Source organism: Channa argus, chromosome 16 (assembly GCF_033026475.1).
Source record: "Channa argus isolate prfri chromosome 16, Channa argus male v1.0, whole genome shotgun sequence".
Lineage (NCBI taxonomy): Eukaryota > Metazoa > Chordata > Actinopteri > Anabantiformes > Channidae > Channa > Channa argus.
The window spans coordinates 21,810,921-21,832,846 of NC_090212.1; the positions used below are offsets into that span (position 1 = coordinate 21,810,921).

General features: G+C 41.8%; 1 protein-coding gene across 5 annotated transcripts in view; it reads right to left on the bottom strand.

The window, feature by feature from the left end:
* Window positions 1–21,926, bottom strand: part of akap6 (A kinase (PRKA) anchor protein 6) — a 184,307-nt gene that overhangs the window by 15,680 nt on the left and 146,701 nt on the right. For all 5 annotated transcript variants that reach the window (XM_067478824.1, XM_067478827.1, XM_067478823.1 and 2 more), the window contains 2 exons: window positions 4,881–4,964; window positions 4,387–4,539 (listed from right to left, as the gene is read on the bottom strand). In XM_067478824.1, coding sequence (XP_067334925.1) covers window positions 4,387–4,539; window positions 4,881–4,964 — 237 coding nt within the window. The remainder of the gene's footprint in view (window positions 1–4,386; window positions 4,540–4,880; window positions 4,965–21,926) is intronic.

Consider the following 21,926-nt stretch of genomic DNA (forward strand, 5'->3'; position numbering starts at 1 on the left):
TTTCAGCGGGATTTAGTGGCATCAGAGGCTTTAAACACAATCACGCAGAAAACCAGTTTCCAAAAACAGTTGGAACAACGGAAACAGAAACCGAATCTCTTTTTGATTAAAATTGGTCGAAACACAACAAATCAAAGGTTGAAACTGATGTTCAACTTGAAATTGAAAAAACAAAAAAAGCAAGAAAAGAAAAAGAAGCGGGGGGTTGATAGGGGGATCGTGAGGTCATTCTTTAAAAAGCTCATCACTTATGTTGCAAAAGAGTCAGGTTAAAATAAACTGGTGATAATTGTCTGTCTGAGACATGAGCAGGTTCACATGAGCACACACAGAGTCTGGTGTTTGACTGCCCGTGTCACAGCGTGTGACAATGTGTGTGTGTGTGTGTGTGTGTGTGCATGTGAGGGACCTGTGCAGTGTTTTCTTCAGGTGAAATCTGGAAACTTTTTCCTATTAGCTGTGGTTTGACTGCTCCCATTTGTTAGCATAGCATCTGCTGGAAGGCCCAAGGAGAGCGCAGCTATCTAGCAGCGTCTGGGTGATTATTCATGTGCCCGCGCTCCTCCCGGAGCTGCTGCTGCTGCTCGGCTCTCTGCTGTACCAGTTGTCAAAGTGCTGTGGGAGCCCGGCATCACCAGTCTGACGCAAAATGAATAGCACCGCACAGATGCATCACCTCTCCATGCAGAGTAGGGGAGCAGACAGGCTGCTTTGAATGTAGTGGAAACGCTGAATGAAAACCTCCATGCGTTGCTCAGAACTCCAATCGAAAATATATTTCATAATCGTGTGGAAAGTGTTAGAAAATATCATTTGCATATATTACAGTCAACTTACAGGTCGTAAAATCTCATCCCCACAACACCCTGCAGCTTTAATTTAGACTCATTTACATCAAATCAGAGGTAAAACAGGATACTTCATCTGCTGTACACGAGACATGAAAATAACTCCACAAATGAAACAATGCTGCGCAAAGATGAGACTACAGCTCCCTTAGACAAGAGCTGTGATGATGTAAAAGGCGTGATGGTCCTTCTTCCCCAGATGAAGAATCTTAAAGGAACCGCTTTGACATTTTTGAAGCCTTTGAGATGACAGGTCTTCAAGAAGTCCTGTCGTCACTGTGCAGCACCCTTTGGTGAAACCATGGACGAGAGGACTGAGGAGCTGTGCAAACAGTCTAATTAGCTGTTTCTGTCAGAAAACTCACTCTACATCTGCAAAGACAGAAAAGTGATTTGACTGATAAACTGATTCATCTGATGGTTTCAGCTCTGAGGACAATGGTCCGAGAGTTAGGCGGCAAAGCTGTTCAGATAAAATTACACAAACACACACACACACACAAACAACACAAAAAAAGGCCGCAGCTGAAGTCTGAAACGTGCATTTGTACGCAAGCAAGCAGACTCATTTACACAAAGGCACAGAGAGAAACCAGCAGAGGACATCGTTTTATCACTGAGCAGAAGTGTTCATTTATAAGCTAAACCACCCAGATATATGCTGCTCTGCCTCCTTCTCTCTCCACTTCCCTCCCACACCTCCCTGCTTCTCTCCCCCCCTCTCTCTTTATTCCTCTCCCATCTCCAGGAGAAGTGAAATTACTCTCCAGCCAGGCAGCGAGGTCAGAGTGTTCGGCCTCTGTTATTTGTCTTCTCCTCTTCTACAAAGTGTGTGTGTGTGTGTGAGTGTGTGTGTGTGTGTGAACAGCACACAAACAGCAGCATTAGGCTGATTCTCAACTTTTTCCCAAATCACAACATCTCATTCTACTATTCAGTTCAGTTATGTGCATTAAGCTCAGAAACCAGGATGACACACACACACACACACACACACACACACACACACACACACACACACACACACACTGGTACTGGTTGAATAACGTCTGTTGTTTTATACTTATAGTTAGTTGTTAGGACACTGAAATAAATCATGACCTTGTTAACACGTCCTGGCTGTTCATGCAAAACCTTAAACTTCCTCGAACAAGCAGCTTAATGTACAAAGTAATGACATTTGATCTATTTGTATCGACTGATTTATTTCAGCTTTAGATTTGCTTAGTTCTCCTTGTGCTGAAAGTTTGACAGCAGGTAGCGCAATGATCTTGCGATAGCTACCAAACTCTGCACGCTCAGCAAACTCACTCCCAATAATCAAACAGAACCGAAAACCTTCCTATGCACTTAAAGGTTATAAAAAAACTTCATCTCATGAACTGTGAACACTTTTCTGACAGGACTTTGCTTCGATGTTTTCTCCTTGACTTAGATTTTTGCTGCCTTGCGACTTACAAGTCTTTTTTTTTTTTATTATTATTATTACTACTTGACTGATGAGAAAGGTTTCATGTCTTTTCACACCCTTTACAAACGCCTGTCATTTAAAAGTCACCAACAGCAAAGAAATGAAGTAGCGAAACATTTCAGACCTAAGAAGAGGAGCCAGTAACAGAGTAACCTTAGAACAGCACAGACCTCTCACCCCATGACTGGCTCAAGCAGCCCTGCAACCCGCAGCAGGACAAGCAGTTTATGGATGGATTAGTCTTAAACTGGTATTAAAGTGTTTCCTGTCTTATAGTGTTTTCACTACATGACACACTCACACTTATTATTGGCCAAGTCCTTGAAGATTGAGATCTACACATACTGCACTTCTCCCCTCTGTCCTGCTCTGCTGTTCCCTCCCACCTTCTTAGTTTGTCTGTTCTGTTTGAGCTCTTAACACTATGTGCCAATTAATGGCCTTGGTGTGTATCTGTGTGTATATTATGTGTGTGTGCAAGCATTTATGTAACACACAAGTATTTACGTCACTGTCAATATATAACATGAGTGTGGCTGCGGGGGCTGGGTTTACCTGCATGTGTGTGTCAGTGTCTGCTTGAGACTTAACAGCTTTTTATGTTACGTAAGTGTGTGTTTCTGTGTGTGCAGAACCTTCCCTGATGCCCCCTCCCTCCCTCCTGTCTCTACACAAAACCATATTCATCACCATTAGGAATCCATACCAGCTCCATTGTGCTGCAGCTCTCAGCACTCAGCTCTCTCTCTCTGCCTTGTTTGGCCCCAGCGGCTCGGCCCCGGACAGCTCCACCACGAACCAAGTGCTCAGCGCTTCGTGTTCTGCCATGAGCTACACGTGCGCTGAGCTGTCACCTGCAGTGTTGAACTGACACCGTGTGCAGCCAGCGGTTGGAAGCCGGGACGCAGATTTCTAACGAGTCAAACCTTTTGGCGATGTGTTGTCACGGTGACAGACGCGGACGGCACTGTGATATGCAAACTGTCAGGCTACAATCTCATTTGCAAAGTTTCTTTTGTTTGCGGAGGAAGCGGCAGAGGAATCACTGACTCTGATCACACCGGGAAACTAACAGATTAGTTTTTGTTAACCGTCTCCGTGGCATGAAGCTTCACCCTGTACTGAGCTTAACCCAAAAGCCAAGATGGCCTTGAACTTTTCAGTAGACAGTTATGGCCCCTATATAATGGAGATTCCTATCCACAACTGCCACTTCCAGCTAAAATCTAATGAATTTACCCCAGAAATATCAGAATCCCAAAGAAACGATGTGACCATGGGAGGGAAGGTTCCTGTTTTATTGGATGTGTTTTCAAACATTGCGTGAACATGTTAAGGATTTTGCAAATGCGCATTCAGTTCGGGTTCTGATTTCTGTTAAACGCAGGGACCAGGACGTGCAGGGAAAAGTCTGTAGTTTGCACTGAACGGAATCGGATCTTTTTTTTTTGCACATTGCTGCTCAAGTGGTTGCTTTATAAGAAAAAACTAAAACCAGTGGCAGAAAAGGAAAAACAGGAATAGTAATAAAGCACATTTTTGAATTTTGCTGTGAATATATTGAATCATAAACCCAGTATCATGCCAACGAAGAGAAAAGCACATCACTTAGGCCCAATCAGTAGCCAAGTGCCCAAATTGTAAACCTTCAGCTTTAATGGGAAACATGTAGAGGAAAATTTTCACATTTTTCCACAATGTCCTTATGATGCTTCACACCGCTTTGGCGTCTCTAGCTTTTCACTTTATTTATGGTGATTTACACAAATAATTTTACATTTAATTTGTTCATATTTTGTTTTATTTGCCCGATTATACCTGAGGAACATATACAACTTTAGGTTTGTGTGTTCATTCCACGGTCGATGCTAATTCCACAACACGTGAGCTGTAAAGAATGCTCCGTAACTGAAACACTGCAGCTTCAATCACAGCACCATCTGTCTTTCACGCTGCATTTTAGCATCAAATCAAATTCTGACATGCTCACTGAGTGTAACCGTGCTTCAGCTCACTGCCCGCAGTGCTAGTGAAGAATGTAAAGTGTGAATGTCAGATCACTCTAACCTGCTGCTCTCCCAGCTCTCTCTTCAGTCTGTTCTGCCACTGCAGTGCCTGCATCACGATGGCCTCCCACCTCCTCGCCAGGTTGATTGACAGTAGCTGCAGGGCCTCCCGGTGCTGCTCCGCCTCTGGGCCCACCTCTGCCATGGGGCCCGACTGTCCCGATGGTGGGGAAGGGAGAGAGAGATTTATCATAGTTATACTAGCTCCTCTGAAATTAACTATTTTAAGCCAATTCCTAATTTTATTCATTTAATTCCTCTCAGGATGAGGCTAATTCATGAGTGTCTGTGTCTGTCTGTCTCACAGTTTTATATACGGACAAAACAAAGAAAAAGCTAACGTTCCTGAAACTATAACTGGCAAAGCGTTTTTTGTTTTGTTTTTTTTATTAAAACAACTAAAATAAGAAAACTTCCTTCAGTCATAAGGGTCCGAGTCAAAGTGAAGCCAAGTGAAATCATAGGTGCTGAGGTCATCAAAGTTCTTTTACCCACCTGGCTTTGCTGCAGCAGCTTCTGGCAGAGTTTTAGGATAGAGGCCATTCCTCGGCGCCGAGCTCGCACCTCCGAGCACAGAGACTGGTGGAAGACATTCAGGAGGGAGGAACAAACAATCAAATTAAAGCTGCTAACACAGACACCCAAACAAATCTTTCTTTTCAGACAGGGACGAATCTCTGTGCTCTTGTTGTCGCCAGGTACTGTAGCAAGAAGTGACATGATTTACATGTAGAGTTTGTATTAAACTTAAAATACGGAAATGGATGGTTAGAACAGACAGTAGGAGGTGCCATGAACAGCACAGAAAACATTCTGCAGAGCGCCAAAAGTATTCAATTCAATTCAATTTATCTTTATTTGTATAGCACCAATTCACAACAAAGTCATCTCAAGTCCAGACTACAAATATAATAACTGTATAACTGTCCCATCTCTTAATATAGAACTTGCTGGTAAAGGATAAAAGAATAAAGTTATTTCTGTGGATGTCTGTTTACCAGCCTTTATAAAGGCAGAGGAATTTCATCATCAAGACGTGATAAAACTACAAGAAACTGAAAACACAGATAACCTATACTTTAATACAGTATGTTAACATTTTATTACCTCTGTTCCAACACATTCTTAAGCTACTTTTATTTCTTCTTACTTTTTTGATGTTAGGACTTTTGGTGCAACATATTCAAACCTTTCTAAAAGAAACCTTGACTGAACTTGTGTTCAGTTGTCCTGTGTAATGACCGACAGTTAGTAGGATCGACTGCTCCGTGTTTTAGAAAGTTCGATTTGTTGCCAGCATGTTTCCAGAAATCAGCCATTACTCCGGTCAGTACAGTGTCATTGTGACCAATAGAAATTAGGGAGAAAATATCAGATAAAAAAATGAGACCCTCGTTATAAGTGACGCTTTATGCAGAACAAATAAGCGCAAAATTTATTTTATTTATTTAATCAATTCTCCACAGTTGAGTGATGTTAAATTCAGGCCATTCATAACAACTTATTAGCATAAAGTCAAATTCCGTGAACAGATCCCTGATCAGCAGAAACAGTGCAGAAAACAAATGACAGCAGCCAATATCCCACCCTCCGATTCCCCCTCTTCTCCTGTGTAATCAATGCATAAGCAGAGGGGGAAAAAACACCAGGATTGGCAGGGCCTATTATAAATCACTATATGCTGATGAGCTTCCACATGCAAAGGTCAGTGAGTGTGTGTGTGTTTGCATGTTCGACTGTTTACTCGTCCCGGCGTGTGCACGAGTGTGTGTAGATGTGGGTGCATGTGCAAACATATGAATGTATTTCTGAGTATTTGCGTGTGTTTGTCATAGAGAATCGAGGGGACAGACTTACTCCTCTGCGGCAGGGACCCAACACATCCAAGCTCCAAAACTATTTATGCTAATCCTGCCTGCTTGCTGAAAAGCACTTCCTTTACATTTTCTTTACATTTTTCCAATAAATATTAAACACTATTACAATGAAATGGGATTCGCTGTTTTGCACGCACACACACACACACACACACACACACACACACACACACTGCCCGTGCCTCACACACAGTCAACTCTTCTTCTGTCTTTCATCTCGTTTTTCTCGCTCGCTTCAGTTTAGCATATTTGTGGCTCGCCTGGTTGTCTAAACAAGAGATGGGGATGCAGAATACAGCAAACAGGATCAAGAGGACAAGTCTGCTGTGTGTGTGTGTGTGTGTGTGTGTGTGTTTGCAGGGTTATGGATAAATTTATTCCAAACAGGAGGTGTGTATGCGTTGAAGAAGATGCTCTAAACAACAACAAAATGACTGCGTGATACTCGCTCTATGCCAAATAACTGCAGCAGACAGCGTGGAGGCAGCGCAGCAAGATGAATTAGAGTAGATTAAAGCCAGAATGAGGACGGTAATAACTCTAGAACCTGTTCTACAAAGTCTGGTACAATAACAGAAAGTGCAAATAATTAACAGCATTTATTTTGAAACGTCATGTTGGGTTTATTATAACTCGAAGCTCTAATCATCAAAACTTACAAGGACAAGTCAGATGTTTGTCTTTGTTGCAACTTATTGCATCTAATTAGAGGTAATAATTCTACAAGTTGACAGTATATCAGCTTTTCATGAATAACTGAATTTTTAGATGTATGACCTTTTGAAAAAGTTTTTTTTTTTTTTTAGATTTGAAAATGTTGAAAGTTGGTAAGTATGGCGAGCTTCACTAAAACCCTTAAGAAGTTTGAGAAGGTGACTGCAATGCTGCTTCTGAGGAGACACTGACTCTCTTCATGACGAGAAGCTTTAAGCTTAATTTAAAAAAATCTATTTATTTATTTTGCTTGTTGGAAAAATCAATAACCAATCAGAGCTTTGCAAGTGGAATAAAGTGTTTCTGTACCAGAACCATCAAAACCATGACACAAAAATGGCCACAAATATGAGAGTGTGTAAGATCCAAGGAGCTGTGCTACGTATTTCTACTCGACTTATATAAAGAAGTATTGAATCAGCATTTCAGTCGGCGGAGCATTGCCCCAAAAAAAGCTTGTTTCTAGCAACTGCTACACACAGCTTATGTGTTAAAGGAACATGATGTCAGTGGCACAGATATGTGGGTAACGCAGTTCCTGGATAAACTAATGGAGCCAGATCGCAGGGCAAAGTTCCATGTTATTTTACTGAACAATTCAGGTTGTGGAATCCAAATGCAACTGTGAGAAACCCTGAATGTGCACACAACTTGCAAGAACACTCACACTTTATTTTTAACCATGAAAAATAAGTGGTTTCTTGTTCAATATTAAGTCGATAGGGTTAAATACACATTACATATACATAAATTATTATCCCTGTTTTAATAAATGCAGTTTGGTTTAGCTTCAGACAGCAAAAGACTTTTCTTTATTAGTTTATTTTTAGACAGAAAGGAGAAAGAGACAATCCCGAGTCTCTATTGTTTCTGCACTGCTGGTTTTTATGCACTGATCCCTCGTTTTCTTCTTTCTCTCTCGCTCTCTGTTTCTCTCTGGCCGGTCGAGCCTGGCTGGGCCCATATTGACTCAGAGGGCTCTACAGACAAAGTCGGACAAATATTTGCTGAAAAGCTTTTCTTCCAAAATACATGGAAAGCCGAAGAGTGGGCACAGAGAAAGAGATAGACAGGGAGGATGTAGAGGGAGGAATGAGACGGGCAGAAAAGCCCAAAATGTGTGAGATAGGACGGGTAAAAGAAAAAGGAGCAGTGTAGAGAGAGAGAGAGAGATTAAAGTGACAGTGAGATAAAGGAGGGTGGAAAAGATAAAGGCAACAGAAAGAAAGAAAAATACAGGGGCAACAAGCAAGACACAGGAAATGAAAAAGATCACAAGAGGAAACTGCTGAGTTCTTCACATGTGAAACTTGAAGAAGCAGGACAGAGATCCGACTGCGATTCCTCAAAATGTTCAGAACTGACAATCATTAATTTGGATCAGTTTCTCCTGCTGTGTGTCACACCTGAGTGTGGCAAGCTTCAAATCTCTGTTTTCTTCTGATTTGGAAGAAAACAGTGGATTACTCATTCCTGTCAAAACGTGATCCATTTCTGCCCGTGAGTCCGGTCCGGTCCGGTTCAGTGGTGGACATTGCAGCCAAACAGCTGTCTACATCAGATCATACTGCTTCTAACGTGTGTGTTTGTGGTGTTGCACATGTGAAAGCTGTAAACTTGGCACAGTTCTTCTGTGGATCAAGGCCGTTACTGTGTGTGATTCTGCAGAAAGACTAGGAGCAGACGCCTCCCTGGTGGCGTTGTGTGAGTCTAAATGTGTGTGTGTACAGTACAGTACGGTGGCTGTAAGGTCACATCCAGGCAAACTCAGCCTGTAATAAGGTTTTACTAAAGGCTTCATACTGACATGTAATGTTACAACGCACTTTTTTAAAATGTTTTTTTTTTTCTTGACTTCTTCAGGAGTGGGAATAACGCTGTGTTCACATCTTAATGCTAGATTTAAACAGTTAAACTCACCACAGATATTTACATCAAGCGTGTGAGGTAAATATTGCACTTATCAGCAGGTTCTACATTTGATTAACATACACATATCTTGATTCACATGATTTTTGCCTAATGTAACTAAACACTAGCCTCAAAGATCAGACTATGCTTAATGTTTTTGTTGGAGGAAGCTGCATCAGAGCTGCTCCTGTTACTGGCCCAGAGTTGGATAAATCAACCCGGGGATGGGAAAAAAAAAGAAATTTTTCGCACAGCAAAACTTGTCCTGAATGTGACTCACTGACTGTGAGAGGCCGACCCTGACTGCTAACGACACAAACTGCACATGTGCACAAGCATCAGACATTTAAAAAAAGTAACAAAAATCCACATATGAATTTGGATCCAGGACCAAATATTTGATTTTACAACAATTTTAAAACTCAGATCAGAAATAATGGGGGCGACTTAACTGTAGCCTAAGAATGAAAGTTCCGCTGGTATCGGTCACACCCTAATGCAGCATTCAAACATAGGGATTTAATAACCTGGGCCAGCAAATACTGCTCATAACTGTCAATCAGAGCACTTTGCAGCTGAGTTCAGCAGGAGCCCAACAAAACTACGGTGAATAGTTGAGAAAAGTTCAGCTTATGCAAGTCTCCCCTGATGCATTTCGGCCACAGCCGGACAACGGCGAGGCTGGATCACCTTGATTTCTGAAGCAGTGCCAGTTTACTACCTGGTGAGAGATGGTTTTCAAGTAAACCGAGGAAAACATGGTCGCTGCCGAGTGGGTTTCCTGATTTTTTTGCCACGTTGCTAAATTTTGCACCAGAATGTTAACTGGAAAAGCGAACATGAAGGGGATCAATGCACCTCACACCTCACACGGTAACTTAGTAGGACTGTGGATACAGAGCACAGAAATGTTCTTTGGCTGATCCTTGAGGACACGGAGAAAGGGCTCCGAGTAGAAACACTGCTCTTACATATTGAAAGAAGGCCGCTGAGGTTTTTCAGCATCAATGTTGAACAAATCAGGGCTTGTTTCAGAGGTTATTACAGCTCCACAAAGAGGCTTAGCGAGAACCGAGGAGGCTCCCAGAACCCTGACAAGAACTCGGATTTTTCTCAGGGTAAAACTCTGTTGCTGTCTTGTGTGTACATCTCTCTTCGTGGTCATATTCAAGGTTGAACAACAGGAGAGACACAAAAAGAACAAGTGATGTCTTTATCTCCTCATCTGCAGTTCTCTGTCACTCAACATCCTCTTTCAGGAAGGGATGACCGACTGAGGATAAACAAAAAGAAGAGGATCTGCTCTCCTCTTCCTCTAATTCCCCCTTCACCCTCTATCCCTCTCTCTCTGGCCTCCGTCTTGTCTCTCTCAAGCTCGATCTCTCCCACTCCATCCCTCTCTCTCTCTCATTCTTAAATCTCGCTCTCCTAAAAACAAAATCCTCTTAACTCTCCTCCACCTCCTCATCTCCACAATCTAATTACCGAGACCTGCCGTGAAGAGAGGGATGGAGAGCGGGATGAAGAGGGTGGAGGGAGGGAGGGAGGGAGGGAGGGAAAGGAAAAGACAGATAGAGGAGAGTGGAGGTTGTTAGTGGTGCTGCTATGTCTGTGTTTTCCATGACATTAAAGGACTTTGAAATCAGAGCGAGACACAGACAGAGAAACAAGGCTGAGACTGGGCAACATTGGAAATTTCTTGATACTATCACTGATACGACATCAAACTGATTTAGTGGGGTTGAAAAACAGCATCTCACTCGGAGGAATATTTTCTACAAACCCTTTAGTCATTTTACATAAAAAACTTAGTTGTTTTGAAATGTAAAGTCTGAGCTCAAACACAATGAGCTATGCAGTGTGTTCTGAGTAAAATCAATCAGAAACGATGTAATCGATGACAACTTGACTGCAAACGTTAACGACAGGAAAAACGCATTCAAGTTAGCCGCAAGTTGGTGGAACGAGGAATTTACGTACTGACCAAAACAACCGTGTCTCCAAAAATGCAGTGGAATCACAAATCCACTTATGTAGGGAACAGATCTTTAAGCTGATTATCATTTATGTAAAGGCCTCGTCCACCTGTCTGCATTTGACGATTTCTTCTCCACACAGCGTCAGGACATGGCCTCCTGTCGAGCCGAGTGCAGAGCTGCTGTGCTCACTGCCTCCAAACAAGTGCAGGAATCTATAATAATCACTGAGTCTGAGTTTGGCATTGGCAACAATCAGCTGAAGTGCACATCTGGGTCAGCTGCATGTCTTATCTTATCAACTCTGCCCAAGACCAATATTCTCTCATTAGCAAAATTCTTACTTAATAAGGAATTAAAAAAAATTTGACCCATGTTACCTTAAAAAGTTTTTACCTTTCCTTGTAGTATAACGTTAGTGTTGTGCTGACCCCTCTCCTGGGGGTCTAATCTCAACATGGATTAAGCTTCAAGGCTCCTATTATCTCTCGTACCACAGCCCTTATCGTACAAGCAATCCTGTCAGGCCACTGGTAATTATTGATTTCCATTTAATAAATATGTGATTATTATTCTATTTACTTGACTAAATCTATGCTAGAGAAGAGAATTTGTTATAATACTAAAACTTTCTGGTGCTGCCTATATTTGTCAAACAGCCTCCGTTTGAATAGCTTCTGATTTATTCTGTGTTGGTCAAAACACGGTGTTGAACCTGTGATTCTTCATTCTAGACCAACATGTCCCAACCAGTGCCCTTCAACTTATTTTGTCATGGGAGAACAGAATTCTAGAAAAGTCTGAAGTAAATAGAAATAAAGAAAATAAAAAGCTAAACAGCAACAGAGCAACAATCAAATAGATTTTGTAAGAATGTCAATGAAAGAAAAAGCCTAAAATGAGAGACAAACACCATTAGCACACAGAAAGACACAAAGTAAACCAACAGAGAAAGGACGAGAGGGAAAGAAGACAAGGACAAACTGTAAAGTAAAGAGAGACAGGGAGAGAGTGAAGGAGAATTTTGGCTGCTTGCACAGTGACCCAGTGGATATTTCAATCAATTACCATTAATTAGAAATCTGATTAATTCTATTTGTTGATTAAGTCAATTAAAACCACAAGCACTCGTTATCGCACAACGAGCCTAATGAATTCCTGTCGACAATTTGTTCCCACACACGCATTCCCTCTGCTGCTGCTAATACCGCCTACAGCTACCCAAACTTCCACATCTCTCCCTCTTCTCTTTCTGCTCGTTTGACGTTTCTTTCTTCCTTCTGCAGAGTTTCATTCTTTTCGCCTCCATTTTATCCTCGTCTCCGCTCTCACTGCTTTACTTGGCGTCTCCTGCTTTTTCCTTTCCTCCAGTGTCATTTCTTCTACCTGTCCAGCTGGATTTATCTAATTAAAAAAAAAAAAAAAAACCACAATACAGCCACATTCTGCTGCAGAGGTTTGTTCACGAGCACCCTGACAGTCTTGGAGCATGAGGTGTTCAAATTTCCTCCCTTTCAGAGTTTGGAAGCTGTAATTTCACCTCAGCCTCCAACCTCCAAGCTACGGAAAACCAAACGAAGGTGCAGGGACCTCAAGGGGTCCTTCAGATAGATTCCAGGGGTTCATTTGTGATTTTAGGACTTTTTTTGGATTAAAACTCCATTTGAGGTAAGACTAAAATACAACCCCAAAACCACGAAAGTTGGGAAGATGTGTAAAACCTAGAACACAAACAATATACCAGATGTTGAAACTGAGACATTTTACCATTTCATGAAAAATATTAGCTCATTGTGAATTTGATGGCAGCCACACATGTCAAATAAAGTTGGAAAAGAGTGATGATTACAAGTGTGTAGCATCCCCTCTTCTTTTACCAAATGTCTTTTCTTTTAACATCTGTGAAGTGAGGAGACGAGTTGCTGGAGTTTTAGAGGAATGTTGTCCCATTATTGTTTGATGCAGGATAAAAGCTGCTCAATAGTCCTGGCCCAATGTTTCTGGATCTTTCATTTTAAGATGCTCCTAATGTTTTGTATTGGTGAAAGGTCTGGACTGCAGCCAGGCCAGTTCAGCAACACGACTCTTCACCTGTGAAGCCCTGCTGTTGTGATGGATGCAGTATGTGGTTTAGCAAAGTCTTGCTGAAATATGAAAGTCCGCAGGACACAGCGTCCATTTTCCATTTTGCCTCAGACCATTTTAAAAGAGCTTTGGCCCAGAGAACACGGCGGCATTTCTGGATCGTGTTCACGTGTGGCTTCTTCTTTGCATCATACAGCTTTAACTTACATTTGTGAATTGCACAGTGAGCTTTGTTCACAGACTGTGATTTCTGGACGTGTTCCTGAGTCCATGTAGTGATGTCCAGCAGAGAATCAGGCCGGTTTTTAATGCAGTGCTGCCTGAGGGCCCAAAGATCACGTGCATCCAGTTTTGACCTTTGACCCTGTCCCTTGCACACAGAGATTCCTCCTGATGAAATTATAAACTGTCAATTTAATGTTGAGGAACATTTTTCTGAAACTGTGCCACAATTTATTGCCGCAGTTTTCCACAGATTGGTGAACCTCTGTCCATCTTTACATTCCAGAGCCTCTGTGTCTCTGAAATGCTGCTTTTGTACCCAGTCATGTTACTGACCTGTTGCCAATTAACATAATTATTTGTCAAATGCTCTTCCATTTATTTTTGATGTGTGGAGTTACTTTTCCAGCTTTATGTCGCCAACTTTTTTCAGAGGTGTTGCTGCCATCAAATTCAAAATGAGCTAATATTTTCCCTTAAATGGTAAAATGGCTCAGTTTTAACATCTGATATGTTCTTTATGTTGATGAGATTTGCAAATTGTTGTGTTCTGATTTTTACTTACAATTTCACATCTTTCCAACTGTTTTGGAATTGGGGTTGTACTCATGAGGGGCAGGAAATGTAATAATCATAATAATTTAGGAATAAATTGGTAAGTTTTGCCACTGAACTATTAGTGCTGTCAATTAATTGAAGGCGTTTGATCAGAATAATTCAGGAAAAATCTGTAAATCAACATTGTTTCTCTGTAAATTCTTTAAGGAACATTTCTGTAAATGTATAGTTTTTTCACTTATCAATTTCAATTGGAATATTTTACCTTAATTTAGCATTTGTTTGGCAGCAGCTGCTGCCAGTCATTTGGCCATGTACCTGCATAGTTTGGTGATGGGAAATTGGTAACATTTAGCAGCTGTAGAAAATGTGACAGTAGAGTTGACATTTAGAGTTGACAAAGGAGGGTGGGCTGATTATAGAACACAAGACAAGAGACACCAGCTTGTGTCCAGTTTGACCTTCTTAGCTGTTACTTTGGTTTTAGGATGTCTCTGCATTTTAACTCTAACCAAACCGTAAGCACAAGCAAAACCAAACAACACCGCAGCACATAATGTCACATTGTAATGACATACTGAGGCTGCTGGCAGGTAGACAAGTACCTGCTGGACCATATCTACTGTGCTGATAACATCATAACAGCCTTTCAGTAGATTGGAGAGTGGCCTTGTTAAATAAGTCTCACTTTTTGCACATTTTCCTGTTCTTTAAATACAGGGAATAAAATTCTAGATTTGTACAGCACATCCACACACTATAAGCCACAATGACAAGCGAAAACATATTTGTAAAAATGAGAGGAGGTGAGATTTCAGGTACTTTTGTAACTTTGAAAAAGACTTACTGTACAAAACTATTGCCATTTCTACTGATGATATTCCCGGATGGTCTACACTCAGGCCTCAGGCCTCCTGGCTAAGACGGGTAGTGACTCTGCTCTAAGCCTGTAAATAAAAGTAATAAAATCGAGTCTAAAAATATGAGTTTGCTTGTTTGATTTAGTTGGAATAAAGGAAACATTTGTTAAAAAACGCTGAACAGCCGTCATATGAAAGTCTGAATTACTGCTGGCATCATCAGGTCTTATTGATCATTGTAAGTTACTGGCTGAAGTCCTTCTTCCCCCTTGACACACAATGACAGTTTAAAGATGAAAGCTTTACTCTTAAAATATTCAGCAGCAGTAAAAACACATGGAGGATATATGGAGTCTTTGTGAGTGAAAGCATTTACTGTTCGCACTAATGCAGCAGGGTGAACACGCCGACTTAAAAAGCTGCTATCAATAAAATGCAATCTCCCTCTGTCTGCCTGCATTTCTTTGTATATGCATCTTTTCAACTCTTTCTCTTTCACATTTGTCTTTTTCTTCCTTACTTTCTGCTTCTCACTCTACAGGCTGCCCCCCCTCTTTCCTCCATGGTGTCTCAGTCCAGTCCTCCTTCCTAGTCTCTTCATCTCCACCTCTCAGGCGCTGCTGCTCTTTCTCTCTCTCCCTTTACGACCATCGTCTTCACCTCAATCCTTCCCCCAGTCTCTACTTGTTCTGTCTTTTCCTGCTGGTTTAGCCGATTAAAGCTGCTTTCTCTCCTGTCTCTACTTGTCTTGCTCAGCCACTCTCCCTACACGAATCTCCAGGACTGGCTTTAGTTTTCTGTCATGAGCGTCATGACTGTGTGCATTTCAAATTAGGCATTTTTGTTTTTTGAGGTTTCTTCCAATAAACCAATAAAAAGCAATTGGTATGAAACTGTAGCGATGCTGAAAAACACATTCTCTTGTGTAAAGTTGATATTTACAGTGCATACGGGAATATTTTGCAACACTTTATTGATCCAATGGGGAAACTGTTGTTGCAGACAGCTGCATCTGAAACATGTCGGTGGCCTGTATTTCTGTAACAGTGAACCCTGCTAACGGTGTCAGGACATTGTCTAGGTGGGCTGATGTCGGCCTGTTCATTGTAAAAGGAACAAGATGGGAGCAAAGGTCCTCATCTTTCTCTTTACCTTCTCTTTGACACTTCTGTTCTGTCTCTCTCTGCTTCCCTTACTCCTTTCTGTTCCCACACCTCTCAACTTCTTGCATGTCCTTTCATTTGTCTTGAAATACTCCCTTTTCTGATTACAATCCTTGTCTTCTTTCCATCTTTCTGCGACCATCTGTCTGTGTGTTGCTTTTTGCTGCTGTCTCTCTTCCTCCATTTTTTTTTTTTTACTTTCTTCTGCCTCGGTGTCTATCCCGTGTTTTGATTCTCTCTCTGTCGCTTCTCCTTTAGCACATGAAAGAGCAGAGTGTTTTCTTCTCCTCCTGAGCACATGAAGATGAAAGTCTATCTGTTTGTTGATGCCGTTACCGCAGCAACCTCTCACCTGTTTGCTCGCCTTCAACCTCTAACGAGCAACTCTTAACGAGAAAACACCTCTTCAAACAGACACACACACATGCACACACACCTGCAAAGCCAAGAAATAAACACAAACTGAACTACAACTAGGACACACACACACACACACACACTGATGGCATAATCAAAAGGCCCACACAAACAGCAGCCTGTGTTCTTGGCAGGGAGTCGGTGGGTCTTTAATCCTCATCATGCAGCAGATATCGATATCAGGGCCTCGCTGTCACCTTCTATTAGCTGCCTGAAAGACGTTAATGGTTAAATCTTTGGTGGCCCTAGATCTGTAGTTAACCACATCCTCTGGCAGAAGAGCTTTGAAAAGAGTGTGTCAAAATTCTGGTAGAGTGAGAAACACACACAGAGGAGTGATGTGTGTAAACAGTGCATTTTTTTTCTTTTGCTATTCACAGTAACCTAGTGTTGGGCAGTGACTTTGTAAAACATCAGTAATGAGAAATTTAAGGGAACCATGACTTCACTTTTCTAAAGTGAATCACTTATGATGCTCTATATTTAGACATTTTGTAATATTCTAAGCAACTTACCAAACACAGCTGCAAAAGCAGTGAAACCAGTAAAGTGACTCTTATCCTGCTCATTCTGTAGAAAACATGAGGCTTGAGTGGTTTCTGATTTAGCCAAATCTGGTTGGTATCTCTGTCTTTCAGCCATGTACATAAGCACAAGTCCTCCAATTAAAGCATCACTTCAAATTCTTTACTCAAGTTACCAGAAAACAAACCTATATGACATGGCACCGTGTTGCTGTTGAGAGGCTGAAGGTGCAGGTTTATTTATATATATACATAAATTTACAACTGCAAAAAGTAACTATGACTGAAAGCTGCAAAATAACTGACCAAAAAATAATCAACTGAATCAACGCTTATCCTGTTCAGGCTACGGGAAGCTAAAGCCTACACAAGCTGTTAGGTTCCACTCACCATACAAACTGTGGGGCAGTCAATTCTTCAAAATGGTACAAAGCAGAGCTGAAACTAGAAAGTGAAACAACCTTGGAAGGGGGGGTTTGTGTTACAAATGATGAGGGGGTTGGAGGGGCAAAGAGCACCATTGGAGGGGTCTGTGGGACCAGGAGGGCCAAGAGCACCAAACAGTGGGAGGACGGGTTCATCTACTGTCAACAGCAGGGGAGAGAGGGAGCAGCTGAATGGATCCAGAGCAGAAATGCAAAGAGAGATGGATACAGACATATAGGGAGACAGACGAGGGCAGTTTGTTGAGCTTCACTTCAGAAAGATCCGCTAAACCCTCACAGACGACCACAATCTACGCTCGCATCTGTGTGTGCGATGGAGAAGTCGTCGGAAACTGTGTGTGTGCGCATCTGGCTCAAGGAACATAAACCTAGTAACGTGAATTAGAAAAGAGGTAACAATCATAATTGACATTTTTCATAAAGAAGGAACAACACATTTAGGAAAACAAAGTCATTAGTGATTTAGTGATGTGTGTCCTCACTAAGTGTATGTTATGTGATAACATTCAGTTAATTAAATAAAGAGGATATAAGAAAAATGCCAACAGGCAACATTTAACCTTGTGGAAAAAGCTGTTGGTGATCGAATTTCAGTCTTCATACCTGCACACACTAGAGTACAGGTGTGTATTAGTCTGCACCATTTTCCACTATGTGAATGTGTGTGTGACAACCTCAGTCTATTAATTTCTAGTGTGTCGGGCCCCCACAGCATCTCCACTACAATGAAGAGTCACCAGAGGCCTGGGGCCTGCTAGAGGAGCGTCTGTCTGATGCTGTCTCTTAAAGGAGCACTAATTCAATTAAGAGCAGGTTACAGACAGACAGGTAGAGCAGGAGGAGGAGGAGGAGGAGGAGGAAGGGGGGCTGCACGGAGGGAAGAAAAACAGACACTGACTAGATAGTAAAGAAATAGAGAAATAAAGACAGGCTGCTGTTCTCACGGGTTCTCATCCATCCTACCTCACCTGGACAGGTGGTACTACTGTTAGAAATGCAGACTTACGCATAGGACTTTTGATTCAACATAGAAAATTAAATTGGACCCTGGTGCTCTGAGCTGTTTCAGTCTTTCAGGTTTCGAGTTTTCTCTGCCATCATCACTGGAACAATTGTCTTTATTTCACCATGTTTCATCGGGGCGTTTTACAGAATAAGTGAAAAACCGAGTCTATATAAACTCTGTGAGGAGGCTGAGTCTTAATCAATCATCCAATGAGACACAGAGGTGGCTCTTCTCCAAGCAATGTTTTCCTTCCAGCCCTGGACTGTCAAAATAAGAGTTTATATTAAAATCCAAATGAAATATAGAGCAAACACTGTTCACAAAAATATGAATACAGACCTATGAGCTGTACAAGGCCCAAATACTGTGCCTGTATGTGTCATAGGGTAACCAATGATGACTCGGCCTTCTTACCAAGTACATATAGAGTCTATTTTCACACATTCTGTAAATCATCTTGATCAATGCTTTGTGCCGAAACCCACTGGTGAAATAACGGCAACTTATGTTGCCACATTTTTCTCTCATTTAATTAATATCACTTGCTTCAGGAAGTTATAACACCAGATATTGGGCCGTTTATTATTTCAAGGGAAACAAATCTCTATTTTAAATGTTAAAACGTGCACTGAAAAAATAGCTAAATTTACTGGCAGCAGAACGTTTGTGCAAAGCGCCAATAACCCACTGACTTTGACACAGATGACGTGCAGTGCAGATGTCTCAGTCTTAAAAATTAAAGTCTGGTTTGCAGTATTGGCCCCTGTTGAGCCATGAAGGCACTGCAGGTGGTGCCTGACCAGACACTAAAACAGATCTATGTATTACTTCCTGTTTGGTGAAAATGATACTTAGATCAATGAATAATTTATGTGTATACAATTTTGACAAACCAAGGTGACTCAGCCGCGCTTAGTCTATGATGAAGCCATTTTATTTACGTCACGAATGCTGTGATATTGATTTGCTGAATTTCAAACCTCTGGAAGGTAAAAGGCAGCATACTGCACCACAATTATGCACTGATAACAGCCGATCGCGCTCCACTGAATGATGTGGAGCCGAACCTGAGCACCGTGTGAACTGGTGACAGCACAGTAGGTAGTATGAGATTTCCTCCTCCACCTCAGAACAGTAAACTTTGCATGGAGATTATTTCTTTTGTGAACGAAAACAGCTGACAGTTTACAATTGAACTAGTTGGTTGAAAAACTCCTTTTCTGTGCAAACTGGATGGCGAGGAGGTGAAAAACTCCATTTTGCTCCAAACCTTTTCCACGGTTGGACACTGTTAAGGAGAAATTTTGTTTTACCTATGTGTTTGCATATAGGTTTTCTTAAATACATTTTCTTAGACGTCTGTTTGTGCGTGTGTGTCTGTGTGTGTGTGTGTGTGTGTGTGTGTGCACCTCTGCTGCTTTCTCACACGGTCATACAGTAATAAGCTGCAGCACAGAAATCGAACCCATTTACGAGTCCAAAAGCCAAAAACAGACAAATGATCACTAAAATGGAGCCAAAGCCTCTTAAAATGGAGCCCCTGCTCTCCATTTAGCCTCACTCTTTTTTTCTCCATACAAATGACTGCTATCAATATCTCCAATCTTCATTTCTCCAGACGTTCATTGCATTTTTTCTGCCAGAAATCAATGGCTTCCCACTGAGAGCTGTGACAATGATCAAAAGTAAAACCAGCATGAGTCACTTTCTTCAGATAAGGTCTCGTTTCTGCACAGTTTCATCATTTAGACAGTGTGTGTGTTTGTGGGTGTGTGTGAGAGAGCTCAGACTGATGCCTTTTGCAGTTTACAGCATGTCAAAAGTCCTTCACTAGTGCTATGATGTTTTATGATGTCACACAAAACATTGTGCAAAAGTGGATGCAAACTGGATGCAGCATTTATGTTTTTTAACTTTAAGACCTGGCTGTGACGCACGCACGTTTCAAACAGCGTCATCCTTTTCAAGTCCCGTGTCTCTAAATAGTGGGGCTGTCCCACTACCACTGTGTCCCCACACATTTGAGTACTTACAGAGTACAAATACAAGTACTAAACTGTTGTGCTTTTAGTATGACTTGAATCCTCATCAATACAGGGTAAATGTAGGTTGATGAGACACTGCTGGTCCAAATAGTAGTGACGAAACACCAGCAGAATAACTTTTAGAGACTCGACACTTAAACACTGTTTCTGCCAGCTGCCACAGATTTCTAGTCTCTGAGAGTCTGGAAAGAGCAGACACCGGACGTATTGAGGTTCCGAGGTAGAAAAGTTTGAAATTGTTCTTCTGCCAAACCAAATATGGTGGCGACCGGTGTTTTATAAATGGGAGCAAAAACACATTAAAAGAACCAAAAAAAGCAAATAAAAAGATAAACAGAAGGGTAGATGTAGGTTTTATGGATAGAGAAACACGGACAGCATGGATTGTCACCGCAGATCTTACTTGTCACAATGTCGTAAATGTTAAACATGTTCAGAATAAGCTTGAAAGAAACCACAAGGGGGCACAAGCCAGTGTCTTCTTGTGTCAGATAACAACAACTCCCACCGGTGCTGTTGACCTACACGGTGCCAGTGGGAATGGGGCTACTATTGGTCGAAGGAGAGGAGGAAGGCGTGTTCTTAGACATAAAGAGAAGAGGAAAGCTAAGAGTGTAGGACTGACAGGGACTTTGAATGTTGGGACTCTGACAGGGAAGGACAGAGAGTTGGTGACATGATGAAGGAAGATGGACATACTGTGTGTCCAGGAGACCAGGTGGAAAGGTAGCAAGGTTAGAAGCTTAGGAACAGGGTTCAAGTTGTTCTACCATGGGTCAGATAGGAAGAGAAATGAAGTAGGAGTTATACTGAAAGAGGAGTTTGTGAGGAATGTTCTAGAGGTGAAGACAGAATCAGACAGGTTGATGAGTCTGAAGCTGGAAATTGACGGCATGATGTTCAATGTTGTTAGTGGTTATGAACTACATGTAGGATGTGAGTTAGAAGAAGTCATGCAGAGCATCTCCAGAGGTGAGAGAGTGGTGATCGGTGCAGATTTCAATGAACATGTAGGTGAAGGGATCAGAGGTGATGAGAATGTGATGGGCAGGTTTGGTCTTCAGGACAGGAACACAGAAGGACAGATGGTGGTAGACTTTGCAAAGAGGCGAAGAGGTGGAAGTTGAAAAAGGAAGAACGTTTTCAGTGAGAAACTGAGACAGACTCCAGGTGGTCAGGAGGTGCTTCCACATGACTGGACCACTACAGCTAATGTGATCAGGGAGACAGGTAGGAAGGTACTCTGTGTGTCATCAGGAAAGAGAAAAGTGGACAAAGAGACTTGGTGGTGGTACGAGGGAGAGTTTGACTAGTTTGTTTAACAAGATCTTGGAGAGTGAGATGATGCCTGAGGACTGGAGGAGAAGTTTACTGGTGACGATTTTTAAGAACAAGCAACTACAGAGGAATAAAGCTGATGAGCCAAACAATGAAGTTGTGGGAAAGAGTAGTGGAAGCTCAGCTAAGGGCAGAGGTGAGTATTTGTGAGCAGCAATATAGTTTCATACCTAGAAAGAGAACAACAGATGCAGTATTTGCTTTGAGGATGATGATGGAGAAGTACAGAGAAGGTCAGAGGGAGTTGCATTGTGTCTTCATAGATTTAGAGAAAGTGTATGACAGGGTGCAGAGAGAGGAGCTGTGGTATTGTATGAGGACGTATGTTAGAGTGGTGCAGGACATGTATGAGAGCTGTAAGACCGTGGTGAGGTGCTGCAGGTGGGACAGAGGAGTTCA